General features: G+C 35.6%; 1 protein-coding gene across 19 annotated transcripts in view; it reads right to left on the bottom strand.

Annotated features, from left to right (window-relative positions):
- Positions 1-13767, bottom strand: part of dlg1 (MAGUK family member discs large 1) — a 775373-nt gene that overhangs the window by 141774 nt on the left and 619832 nt on the right. The window contains exon 1 of one of the 19 annotated variants that reach the window (XM_074136777.1): positions 11634-12137. The exons of 17 other annotated variants lie outside the window; for them this stretch is intronic. In XM_074136777.1, the coding sequence (XP_073992878.1) occupies positions 11634-11723 (90 nt within the window). In that variant the 5' untranslated portion in view covers positions 11724-12137. Of the gene's footprint in view, positions 1-11633; positions 12138-13767 lie in introns of those variants that run through there. One more of the 19 variants, XM_074136784.1, reaches the window with a different exon arrangement.

The raw sequence follows: 13767 nt of genomic DNA on the forward strand, positions 1-13767 counted from the left end.
GCCGGCCCCAAGGATAAGTACAGAGAGCAAGTTAGCGGGAGGCGAAGGAGATACCACTATTTGGTTCTTGCTCCCTTTACATAAACGAATCACTAAGAGAACTTGCTACTGGGAACTAGAGGAAACTGCTATCAGCCGAGGCCTATTAAATTGTTAATCAGAGAAACCCAGTCGCAGGATTTCTGGTTGGCCAAGTTTAAACTGGGGAAACGGATGATTTCTCGATCTTAATCTTCCCCCACTCTCCCCATCCTGCAGTAGTTTCTATTTACTTTCCACAAATTTCATTTCCATTTACACCAAGTAACTACTATAAAATTTAAATCCAGCAAGTAACTAAATTGTGGATTTAACTAGCCAAATATTTATTTTCTATTACAAAACTAATTACGGATATTATTAATCATTACAACAAATACATGCAACATGCACGACTTGTACATGGCATTTTATCGCTTTGAATTAACTCATGACAGTCTTTCTCTAAGACTATGTAGTCTTTTTCTTTTTTGGATTATATATCATCTCTCTTTCTTTTTTTGAGGTGTTCATTATGTACTATAACCTCCGGCAGACGGAATATATCCATGCCGATAAATACTTTGTATTACTTTTTGTGTATAACTATTTTAGTATAAATAAAGTATTATTATTATTATTGCCCTCTGAGCTGGAGAGCGTAAGAGGCTTTATAAAAGGAGACTGGAAGTTAACAGAGAAGTCGTGTCCTGGAATGGCAGGCTGCCTGGGACGAGGAACCGCCAGGCTCATCAAAGATTTAAGCATCTGGATAAGGCGGTCATTCGGAGAAGTAGACTTCTACCTTACCCAACTCTTGAGTGGGCATGGCCTTTTTAGAACATACCTCAAGAGGATGGGTAAGGAGACACAAGAAGACTGCATATATTGCCCAGAAGTGAGAGACGACGCCTACCACACCTTTTTTGTGTGTGAAAAAAGAGGTCACCTCCGAAGAGATTTGGAGTCGATGGTCGGGCGGTTGATTCCTGAGGTGTTGGTGGTGGCGATGCTCTCTTGCAGGACTAATTGGTCGCTAGTGGCTAGTTTTGCAAGAGGAGTACTCGTCTCTAAAAAAAGGGAATGGAACACAGTATGAGTAGGGTCCCCTGAGTAGGGGCAGGACTGAGGCCTAGCCTGATGTAATGCTGACATCACAGCGAATCCAGGCTAGGCCTGGTAGTAGGGGGGGTGTTTTAGCCGATAGGCCGCGAGGGAGTCCGGTACAATGTGCGTAAGTTGCATTTCACCCCCTCTTTAAAAAAAAAATATTATTATTATTATTATTATTACCTATTATTTTATTTTATTTTTTTTTTAATGATTTAAGGCGCGTCAACATCTAAGGTTATTGGCGCCAGGAGCTTTTTTCAGTGCACTGCCGGCCTCCGCACAGTGTTCTCTCAATACTGACAACACTGTCCATCACCGGACATTGAGCTGTAAGAAGCTCCTAGGAAGAAAAAAATCTAAGGGTCAGCAGCTGGATTCGAACCCGGGACCTCCGAGTGGGAATCCAATACGCTAACCCCATAGCTAATCTATTCCCTTATTGTTATTATTACTTATATTAAGGTTCGTTCGAAAAAAAAAAGATTTTTAAGATACTGCTTGGAACCGCAAAAGAAACCATGTCTGAATAATGCGTAACCATTATTATTACCGAGCCGGGGTTCCCCAAGGAACTCTGCAACAATAAAAAAAAATGCTTATTATTCCATTCCCCCCAGGATGTTGCGGTGGGTGAATCCTCTCTTTTTCTGATCCAAATATCTGATGTGGTATACTCGCATGACGAACGTTATTAAACTTGGACATGAGTAGCCGTCCTGCTCTCTTCTTCGAAAATATGTCGGATTTTTTTTTTCTGGAACAATTTTCAAACCAATCTTGGGAGTCTACGGACAACATCTAGGTCAGTGATGGCGAACCTATGACCCGCGAGTCAGACACTGACCCACAATTGCTAGGCAACCATTTGTTTCTTTACGCGGGTTGATTTAGATTTTCTAATTGTGTGGATAATTTATATTCTATCTGTATTTTTTCAATCACGCATCGGCACAAGAGCAATTTAAATGCTATCTTATAACCTTTAGTTTGATCATTACAGTTCTAAATGTAAATGACGACAAATGCTTTTGTAGTATATTTGGAATAAAGCAATAGTGTTTACAAAATATCCTAATAAAATGTATAATTTTACTCATATTTTGTTTGTTAAAAAAAAATCGACACCCCAAAGCAAATAACCATATTTAGATTTTTCTTTTAGATAAAACACACTTTGGTTCAGGTTTTGTTCAGTTATGTTTGTAAAAAGAGACTTCCATAGCACTTGTTTCGTCTCCGTTTTACCCGATAAGCCAACTAAATTTTAAAGATGTTTAGTTTTGAAAATATTCAGTTTAAAATTTTTAAACTTAACTTTTGTGCAATGGGCATTAGTGACCCAAGAGCTAGTACTAAAAAAAAATGAACAAAATTTGACCCACATCTCAAAAAGGTTCGCCATTCCTGATTTAGGTTGTAATATAAGTCCAACTACACAAATTTTGTAAGCAGGTGAACTTTTGCAAGCCCACATTTCTAAACAATGAAGAATAGGAAAAATATGTGGAGCGGTTTATATCAAAGGAAACTAAACTTCAAAAGAACGTTTTAATGGCTGACGACATCAAAAAAAAAGCGTGACATCATTTTTTTTTGCATGTTTTTACACGTTTTAAACTGAAAAAAAACAAAAAAAATTGATGAATAAACAACCCTCATGCCTTCCTCCTCTTTCGGCGCTATGTGCTCTTCATGCGACTGGAAAAGAAAACAATACTGGATGACGTAGCCCAAGATTAGCGGGGAACACAACACTGGGAAGGAAGTCGGTTAATGTGCACGTGTTGGCCAACTAAACAAGATGTTATTGGCTGAAACGTCACGAATTGCAAAGCAACAAACCGCACGACAAGTCACGTTTATTAGCAACAAAAACAAAACTTTCAACAATTTAATATCTCAATTGTGAGATAAAAGTTTTTTACAAAGATAGTAAATTATGCTAAAATATTTTTTTGTCATTTATCGCTGAAATTGAAAAATTAGTTTTCCTTAGGGTTGAACAGCTCTTACAAGGAAATCAATCCCTCTTCGGGAAATTCCCCAGATCCATGGGTACTTTTTGGTTTTCTTTCTGTTAATATCAAAGGGCTTTGGCGCCCTAAATCAGGGGTCGGCAACCCGCGGCTCTTTTATCCAAATTGTGTGGCTCTTCAGCCTGCCCAAAATATATTGTATATTTTAATTTTATTAAAACAAATGTAAATTTCATTTATTAAAGTAAAGATATTCTTTCAAAAAGAATTTTAAATGTGATAGGTTCGAAATTGAATAGAATTACGTACAATACCAAAATAAAGTACTTGATTTATATTGTAAGACTGCCGCCTTTTCATTCCTTAAGTTATTATTTATTTGTTTATTTACTTTGCAATATGTGAAAATAAATATATAAAACATTTAAACGTTATTGAATATCATAAAATATTAATTTATGAATACAAATGATCTACAGAGTTTGTTTACACTATCACCCTTGCGGCTCTTGGTAAGATTTATTAAAATTATTAAAATTTAAGGAGAAATGGCTCTCTACTTAAAATAGGTTGCCGACCCCTGCCCTAAACCCTTTTTGCTAAGTGACCTATTGGCCTATTTATAGACCATGTCCAAACTACTAGACCTCCCACCAGAGATCTGGAGACGAAGGAAATCTAAGGGCTAATCCCTGCCTTTTGATTGATATTTTCCTAACAAATAGTGATTCAACTGGGGAAACTGCCATTTACGTCACACACTTAACCATTAACACCACCAAATCTGCCCCCCACCTTTACTAAAAACTAATTTTTATTTTATTTTCTGGAAGCTGCATCTGTCTACAAATTGTTTACATCGACGAAGATCAATAAATTTTATTTGAAACCGTTTCCACGGGTAATTCTTTCCAATTCAGAACGGAAAAACTGTTACTATTTTTAAACCTTCCTCACGAGTAGGATAAGAGACTGTAGAATGCAGCAGGCTTGCCAACCCATCTTTGTAAAAAAAATAAAAAATAAAATAAAATGCGTACAGAAAAACTAAATACACTTTTCAATCAATATCAAATAGCCAACTGTCCCTTTATGGGGAAATCTTTTTTCCCTTTTTTTTATTTTTACAATGTTATCCTCCGACAATCCCAATTGTGATCGTATTAAAAAAAAAGGGAATTGTAGGAAACTTACATTCTGTTAACTTTCCAACCAACTATAGTGAGCTTTAAATATTTACACAATGTAATCTTGTTATATTCATAAATTTAAAAAAAAAAAAAATTATTTATAGACAGCTGGTATTCGAACCAGTGACTTACAGGATTCTGCGTGGTATTTGTTTGTAGTTTGGTACCTTTCACATCGGCTTGTTTATTCCACAACTTGTCTACCTGTAGCCCACGTTTCCTTGGCTAGCTTGTCAGTGACATTAAATAGCGCTTTTCCTAACAAGTTGAATAAACATTTTGTGCTTTCTAATCTATTCTGTTTTCTGCCCCTTTTATTCAATTTTTGTTTTGTTATTGTTAGGTGTTTTTTAAAAATTAAATTCTGCCAAAAAGTAGAAAGTGTCAAAGTAAAGTAATTGCCCATTTTTTTCAGGCGGGGCTTAACGACCAACTACCAAATTAGGTGTCGTGGAGGGAGGCGACTAGCAACCATACTTTACTGTAAATTTCTTTTATTAATCATTAAATAAAATCCACGGCCTAAGACTGGTAATCGAACCCAGAACCACAATACATCTTAGCTTCACAGGTCTCGCCTCTAACTGCTCGGCTACCGAGGCGCCTTAGTAGAGAATGTTTCCAATATTTTGTCTAATTTTTCACCATCTTCACTTCTCCTTTTTTTGAAATCATGTTGCCATGAAGTTAGAAATATAAGGCATTAAGGACTTACATTTAAAGAGCATTTATTTCCTTACTTTTCAAGGGGAAGAAGACTTAGGCTGCATTGGATGCGCGATGTGGACGAAGATTTCCCGGGAACTGGACCTAAGTCAGTGGAGAAGGAAAGCTCTGGGGTCAGATACAGGCGGAGGCTGAAAGTTCTGCCACAGTTTCCTTAATTCAGAGGACCAGCCAAACTGGTCTATATAGACCCCCAGGGATCTATTTACACAAAAGTAGGGGGTCGATCTGAGCTAGGGAGTCAAAGGAAAAAACAGTTTCGAACCCAATATAGCGAACCTCGCAAAGAAACACCAGGCACACCTATTTCATTAATTAAGAAGCAATACTGTAGTTACTTTACTTATTATTTAAATAAATATTAAGGTATTTAAATTTCAACATTACGATATTTTTCATAAAACTAATGTAAAATTACTTTAATAAATGTTTAAAATCATAAAATAAATTGTACAAACGCAGTACCTAATAGATAGTTTTATTTTTAATTAACTGAAAATTACTTTTAGGGGGGGGTCGATGGAGATTTCGAAAAATTATATAGGGGGGTCCATGATCAATAAAAAAGTTTGGCGACCCCTGCCTTACTTTAAAACCCTTTAGCGATCAAGAGAGTGACCTAAGTACCTCGCAATTCCTTTATCCAGTGATTTGGCGCTAAGATTTATTTCACGACTTTCTAGATACTGTTTCATAAAACAAAGTTTCGTCAATACTGAGAAAGTTATAGACTGAAATATAGTGGCTACCAACAACTAGTAATTTCTGAAGAAGAACAAGAATTCAACAGCCACTTGCAGCGCATGCATCGCTTCCTCAACGGAAGCTAGCTAGTCAAAACATTAGACCCAGGTATGACGAACTAACTTCCGGTCCAACCAACTTGTAACAAGCGGCTTCTTTCAGATTAACTAGATTTCATGCTCTTGTGTTGCAAACATTTCAGAGCTGGCTGTGCTATTTCACGACTGTGTCGCAGCCGATATCACTAAATTTCTAAGAAAATAACAATGGCTGATAATCCACCCATACACGTGAGGACTATCGTTTACAGAAGATTTGTGACAGCCAAGAAGAACATGTTCAGCCTGAGGGAGCAATTAGTTTCCTAAAGTATTATTTCACCTTCACCTGGACACCTTCATTAAAAATGACTAACGAGCGTAAGTTATTGCATTACAAATACTTTTAGCTTTGACTCAACTGGCGACATTCACAATTTGCTCGCTTTAAATTTAAATTCAAATTTAATTTTTACTTTTTCTTAATAATAATAATTAATTTAATTTAATTTACACCGAACTATCTGTATTGCGATACCCACAGAAAGAAAATGTTTTTACAAAAATTCTCTCTCAGTTAGTGGGCTTATGTTTGTAGCCCAACCCCAACTCGCAAAAAAAACGAAAAATTTTAAACTTCGCTTAACTGCCAAATAGAGAACGTCACATTTTGGTCTAAATCGGAAGTAACAGTTTAGTGAAACTTCGTATCTTCGTCAAAAACAGGAAATGGTACTTAAAAAAATCGGCGGCACAGAGCTTCTCAGAAACCTCTTTAAAAACAATTTCTTCAAAACGTCTCATCTCATTCTCGAGACAAAATTGTCGCGAGATTGTCGATGGCTCTCAACCATTATGTGGTAGTTCTTACCCATTAGTATGAGTACTGGGGAAATCGTCATACTCTAGGTGTAGTTCTTAAACGCCAGAACTTCATTCATACAGCCCTTCAACTGAAAATGATTCATCTAGCATCAGCAGTTTTTTGAATATAGCAGAAAAATAATTAGAAAAACCTACTAAAAATGAATAAATATTTTATGCCATCGATTAAAGTAAATTAATTACGTGAAATGCAGTCGCGTGTTAACACCAGATTTTTAAAAATAAGTTAAAAAAAAAAACCTGGAATGTTTGTGGTGCCTGGATCTGCGAATATTCCATGCTATAGCAACAATTCCCTATTGTAGTACAGTGCTAACCTAATTAGTTTGGCATAAACTGACCGGAAATAGGGCTAAACGTGAGAACGGGGTACTAATAGAAGCCAGTTTTATTAAGCAATTACCTCAGGTATGTCGGATGGAGCCGGGAAAGAAACGTTATAATGGGGATTAGTGAAAATTAGGACACAATTAACTGGCACCTTAATCTTGTTTATAAATAAACTAGAAACTACATCAATCTGCAGAACTCTCTGAAGAGCTAATAATATTTCTAAATTGAGTTTTTGTATGTGCGTGCTGATTATCCTGAAATACTATACAAGTGTTTACAAGAAAACGGAAACCTTTGGGTATTCCGTAACACAGTACTAGGACGCTTCCGGTAATTAGGTTCCGGTTACAATGGAAGAATTTTTAGAATAAAATATTGCGGTTTTCCCCAATAAAAATATTTGCTTAAAATTGTAACCCTCAATCTAGCTGTGGGACTCCATATACGGGGAGCTACACTTCGACGGGTGACTTTAAAGTCCTCTTAGGAACTTGCGAGCTTGCTCCGCATGGAGCGCGGTTAACCGGATTACGAATAAGAGATAGATAATGGGTCCGAGTTACAGTAGATCATTCTATTCTGCGTCTATAATAGCTTAGATTAGGTCTCAAAAAGGCTAATTCAGTCGAGCGCCTTACTGCAGGACAAGCGACTGGTTACGTTTCCCAGAGCCATTTCGGGGATGCAAGGAATAAATAAATAGTCCCAAAATTCTGAGGTTCACTTTTAGTTCAAAACTGACGCTACGTAACAAAAGACAGCTGTACTACTCATTGCTAGCCCCTATATGGACATATGGAATAGAACTGTACGGGACAGCCAAACACTCGAACCTTCATCCTATCCGATCCCTTCAATCCAAAATCCTTCGTACCCTACTCAATGCTCCTTTCTACGTCTCTATCCATACTATCCACAATGACCTTAAAATTCCCTTCGTCTCTGTCCTCGCCAAATCCCGTTACATAAAATTCCATTCCCAACTATCCTCTCACGTAAATCCTTTAGTCCAAGCCCTCTCAACCTCCACCCTCCCAACTAATCCTCCACGACGGTTGAGGCGTCGTTGGCCTCGTGACCATCTGCGAATGTAGCGTCGGCTGTCCAGTGTGACAGTCGTGATTCTCCTGCTTTTATGGCATATTACCTTCTGCTATCACTGGATGGCCGTCGTTCATGTTAGTCACGCCAGTGTGTGCTTGTTGGCCTAGCCCAGGGGTCGGCAACCCGCGGCTCGCGAGCCGCGTGTGGCTCTTTTATCCAAATTTTGTGGCTCTTCAGCCTGTCCAAAATAAATTGTATATTTCAATTTTATTGAAACAAATGCAAATTTCATTTATTAAAGTAAAGATATTCTTTCAAAAAGAATTTTAAATGTGATAGGTTTGAAATTGAATAGAATTATATTAAAATACAGTACGTAATTATATACTACTTTCATTCAAACACAGGTTTAGTTATTATTTATTTGTTTATTTACTTTGCAATATGTGAAAATAAATATAAAAAACATTTAAATGTTATTGAATATCATAAAATAATAATTTTGTGAATACAAATGATCTACAGATTTCTTTACACTATCATCCTTGCGGCTCTGGTAAGATTTATTAAAATTATTTAAGGAAAAATGGCTCTCTACTTAGAATAGGTTTGCCGAACCCCTGGCCTAGCCTATCAGCACACTCTATTATCGACCATCTGTTTTACTTGTTGCATTGATTTCTGTGCAGTTGTAAAAATCTAAATAAGGGTAAAAAAAAAAAAAGTTTCAAGAAGTGATTTCCTTCACTAATTCTACTAACACATACAGTAATATTAGATTACTAATATGAGAGTAAAACCCGTGCATTTAATTTAGAGATCAAAAAATTTTAGGCATTTATTTAAATGAGGCACACGGCCTATTATATTATGCAGAATAGAGAGGCGTGATATTCAAATCAGGAAATCACCAAGATTTAATGACCTTGAAAACAATTTCTTTTGTGCGCGAGAATAATGGCTAGGATCATCAGAATGGCCAACATACCAACCTATTTCCTGTTTAGGTGAACAATGAAGATAAAATGTAATTTCTTTAGTAAAATTTTAGAAACACACAAAAATACACTTTCCAAAAATCCTGACCCAACAGAATTTAAAATGTACATTTCCCGGTAATTACATTTATCAAAATACTGTCAATGTTGCCAATAGTAACAGACAATAAACAACAGATGTACGCAAATGGAATTCGCCATTGCTGTGTGAGGAACAAATTATTATAACCGGCCATCACTGTCTTTGTCCAAAAGACAATTGGACTCTGCAACGTGTAGTCTTCTTATCAGCTTTAACCAGCTCTTATCTACCAAGGTTCCTATAATAAGAAGTAAGGATTTAATGCACAATTAGATAAGGACATAGCTTTTTGACTTTAAAGAATCCAAGGCCTACAACAGCGTAAGTGAAGGAGGTAAATGAACCTAAAACAACCAATCAACTTAGTACCAGCGCAGGATTATTATTTTTTTTCTTTTAAATTACTTAAAATTGTATTGTACTTCCGTTTTAAGGAAAAACACGACGGCGCATTTCGATGTCGAAATTCATTCGTGTAAAGTATTTCACTCGCTACCAAAACTACTCATTGCTATTTGGGAATTTCCTCATGGGAACTAATTGAAGAAAAACCTAAAGGCTGGAAATAATTTTTTAAAAAAATTTACAAGGAAAAACTAAATGACCATGATTTCCTGCAAAAAGATGTTATAATACCCTCCCACCCCACATCATCCTGCAAGGTCTTTGCAGTTTTTTTACTCCACTTTCGTTGCCTTGAATTGTAACCGTGGAAACAACAAAGGCAGAAAGTTTAAGTTCATTAAAAAGTGCATTAGAAAATACTAGTAAAACTTAAGATGAAAATTCGGGCATAAAAACCCGACTTCGACAATCACACAAGGGCTCTTATCAGCTTACAATGTTAAGTTAGCTTAAAGATGGGTTCGACTAAAAACAGTTCCAAGATGCTCATCTTTCGACGAAGCAATTTACTTCAGCAACATATTTTATTCTCCTCTCAAATATTACTCTGCGGTATTGTAGTATAATTTCAGTGAAAAGGCTCCATTGAGGGAAGCCTACTCCACCCCCACTCAGTAAGAAATACCCTTAATCGTATTTTTACACAGATAGGTTACACACAAAAATGGTGTCTCATCAGAGGGATTAGCGAAACAAGTATAAAGGAAATATTTAGAACTATTTTCGAGGAAAGTTATAAAAAAAAAAAAAAATATTTCAACAAAGTATCACTTCCGGTAGAAGGGTTCTGATGGCTGCGAAGTTCGAAAGCCGGAAGTTTGGAGAAGCCAAAAAAAAATTAAGTTAGTACTTCTTATCATTGCCAATAAATGAGAATAATACAAACTCACAAAACAATTTTCTAGAAAAAACACTTCTTTGAAAATAGGGAAAATCTCTAAAAGGGGCATATGAGGCCAAAAAATTCGATATAGAAAATTACAATATCACCATACTTCTTCTAAGCTTTGTACCTAAACTGATTATAAAATTAAAAACAGGAATCCCACAACAATGACGTAATTCCGGGCATTTCCGGGAAATCGATTAAATGAAAGGCTGTGTGTAAAAATAACTACTCCATGTAAGAAAGAAAAATGGTTGTAAGGTCAACAGTAAAGTGAAAATACTAATGAAATTCAATGTAAAAGTTAAGGTCAAATTTTTAGTATCACATTTTCCATTGGCAATATCAGTGACGAGGTTTACTGAAGACTTACAACAAAAAGTGGTTTAGTAAGTAAGGCTAAACGGAACATACTAATAGTTCACATTAAACAACCCGAACACTCGTAAAGGAAGCCTTTACTACTCCTTCAGGACTGCTCTAATTCGAACTAAGTGGATTCCTATAAAATAATTATTCTAACCAAGTTTAACTCAACAAACCCGTAATTGGTAAATTCTTAGGCGCCATGCTGGAAAATCCCCCCCCCCCCAAACTACACACTTCAGTGACGTGAAATTTTTCCATTTTCTTCCAAACTCTGAACATTAGCCATACTTTTCACTTTCCCTAAACTTATTTAGGAGGGTATGGACCAAAGAGAGGAAAGCTTGACTTCCCTCTTCTCAGAGAGATTTTTCTGGATAAATTTTACAAAGAAAATCGGAACCGTTTTCCAGAAAATCTTTGAAATAAAACATTAAAGTGGGTACTTTCGCTTCTTTGAAAGTTTTACATCGCTAAATATGCTTCCAAAAATTCGAATAAAGAACGAAATCCAAATAGTCTATAAATTCTCGAATTAAATTGCAATTTCCCATGCGGATGTTGCGAATTCTCTTGAATGGATCATGAAATTTCCTGTACAGAGGCTCCGACGATATAAAACAAAGCTCTGGTTGAGGAGGAAAGGGATTCTATTTCATTTCTGCGTAATGTACCGTTTTAAAAACTATGCAATTAGTAAGAACTATAAAAAAGAACATCCGCAAATTCAGAATTACAAAAAAAATATCGTGTATGAATTAGTAAATTACAAATTAACGAGAGATTTATAAAATAAACATAGATTAAAGAAGAAAAAAAACTAACTTACATTTACAATAGATAATCTTGGTTTACAAAGTTCAGGTGATGTTGCCACTAGTTTAGCATACAGAACAACACAATCCCATGTTGCACACATAACTAAATAACACAATTTGGTTTTAATCTTTAATACAATAAATATTAAAGATGTCACTTTAAAGAAAAATAAATACTGTTATTCTATGCACTACTTAGAAGAAACACATCTTGTCGCACGCCATTACAAACTAGAAACTGATAACTAAGGAACAGCAATGAACTAGATATTTACGATGGGTATAAGGAGGGAATAAAAAGATGAGTCAGTAATAATTTTCTGTATCGCTCGGCAGGAAATATGGAGAAAAAGACTTTGGTAATAATAACTAAAAAAAACACTGAACAGAACAAACGAGCGAAGTTAGCATGAATCACACACTACCATACTTGTGTTACTAAATAGTAACCAAACCTTTCCTGCATAACCTACCTAACACTGGTTAACTTATATCTCTCCTCCAACACATAGACACAAAACTTAACTCCCACTTAATAGCGTTCAGTTTACCGCTATACACAGCAACAAAATGAAATACAATGCAACTAATTCAGCAGAAATCATTTAAAAAAATAAAACTGCTGATAAAATAAGAAATTGAATTTCGTAACAAAAGAAGTAAACAAAACAACATATTAAAAGAACTCTTTTAACAAACTAATACAAGAATTAAAACATTATAGACAAAAGAATTTATCACAAAATTAATATTTCATTCTTTCCAAAAATATCATAATACTTTATATTAAACTAAAAACCTATTATTAATAACAATAGGTTTGCAAAAGAGTAAACACTATAACAATAAACGAACAAAACAGCTCTATACACAACACAGTATGTCCAACTGAACTGAACTAAAAATCCCTCTGCCTTGCTCTGCCAGTGTTGTGTGGGGAATACAATACAATTGAAAAACCTTTAAATTACAGAACACAAGGTGAACCCAATAGTTTCACCTTGAAAAATATTATTTTTCTTTCCACTATTCTTCTCTCAATCAGTGGGTAACGCTAGTTTTCCACATTAAATTACTATTTCCTGTTTAATTTCTCTTACTACTACTAATTTCGACGCCAAATTTTCTCATTCTATTGTAGTTTTTTACCGGGAAATGTTTTCAATTTAAGGTTCTCTATGTTAGGAAAACTATTTTTTAAAATAACTAAAAAAAAAGAAAAACTCATAGGAGGGTGAAAATTCATATTTTGGTACCAACAACTGGGAAAACCCCACTTTATATTTCGATTTCCTCTTTATAAAATTTACTCGAAAATATGGTTCAAAAGTTTTCTTTAGACCCTGTAGACTTATTGTGTACACATGCAGGTATCTCTTTTTTTTTAACATTTCCCATAGGTTAAGTACCTAGCAGACTTCATGGACAAACGCCTAACCTGGAATCCAGGTACTAGTCTTAAATGGAAAGAATCAAACAATTCAAGCTTCTCTCAAAGACTTGTCGACAAACGATCTGAACTTTCACTTAACAATAAACAACTTATCTGCACCATGATACCCAAACCAGTCTGGACTTACTGAATGGAACTTTAGGGCTCAGCCAAAGCTTCCAATATCTACAAGAATCCAATCCTTCTAATTTCCTCCATACTTTGTACCAAATTCTACCTTGCACCGGAGATTTCCTTGTTCCCCTATGTTTCCAGAAGCTGCAAGATCCCCATTACATTAAATTCCATACATCAATCACCTCACATCCTAAATCAACTAGTATCCCAACTTACTGCATTGCCAGGAAACCCTTCCCCAGGCGATTGAAGCGTAGGTGGCCATGCGCGATCTTCTAAATGAAGTAAGTGCCAATGTAGAATAGTTGGAACTGTAACACTTTGGGAATTTCACCAATGGGTGAATTCTCCCCTCATGCTATTCAAGTATCTATTCTATGTATCTTAATGTATCAGCTTCACTTATTGCAGAAATGTACTGCAGTTGTGAAAATAAATAAAGTTAAAAAAAACTCAGAAAAATGAGAACGGACTTCTTCGGGGATCCCTCTAATGTGCTTCTTTAGCGGAATGTACGGGCTTAATTAATTTAATCTTGAATTAAATGAAATGCTAAACTTCCGGTTTTGAAGAAT

The sequence above is a fragment of the Rhodnius prolixus genome, unplaced genomic scaffold (genome assembly GCF_049639745.1).
Source record: "Rhodnius prolixus isolate KJV_2025 unplaced genomic scaffold, Rpr scaffold_5, whole genome shotgun sequence".
NCBI classification, from domain to species: Eukaryota; Metazoa; Arthropoda; class Insecta; order Hemiptera; family Reduviidae; genus Rhodnius; species Rhodnius prolixus.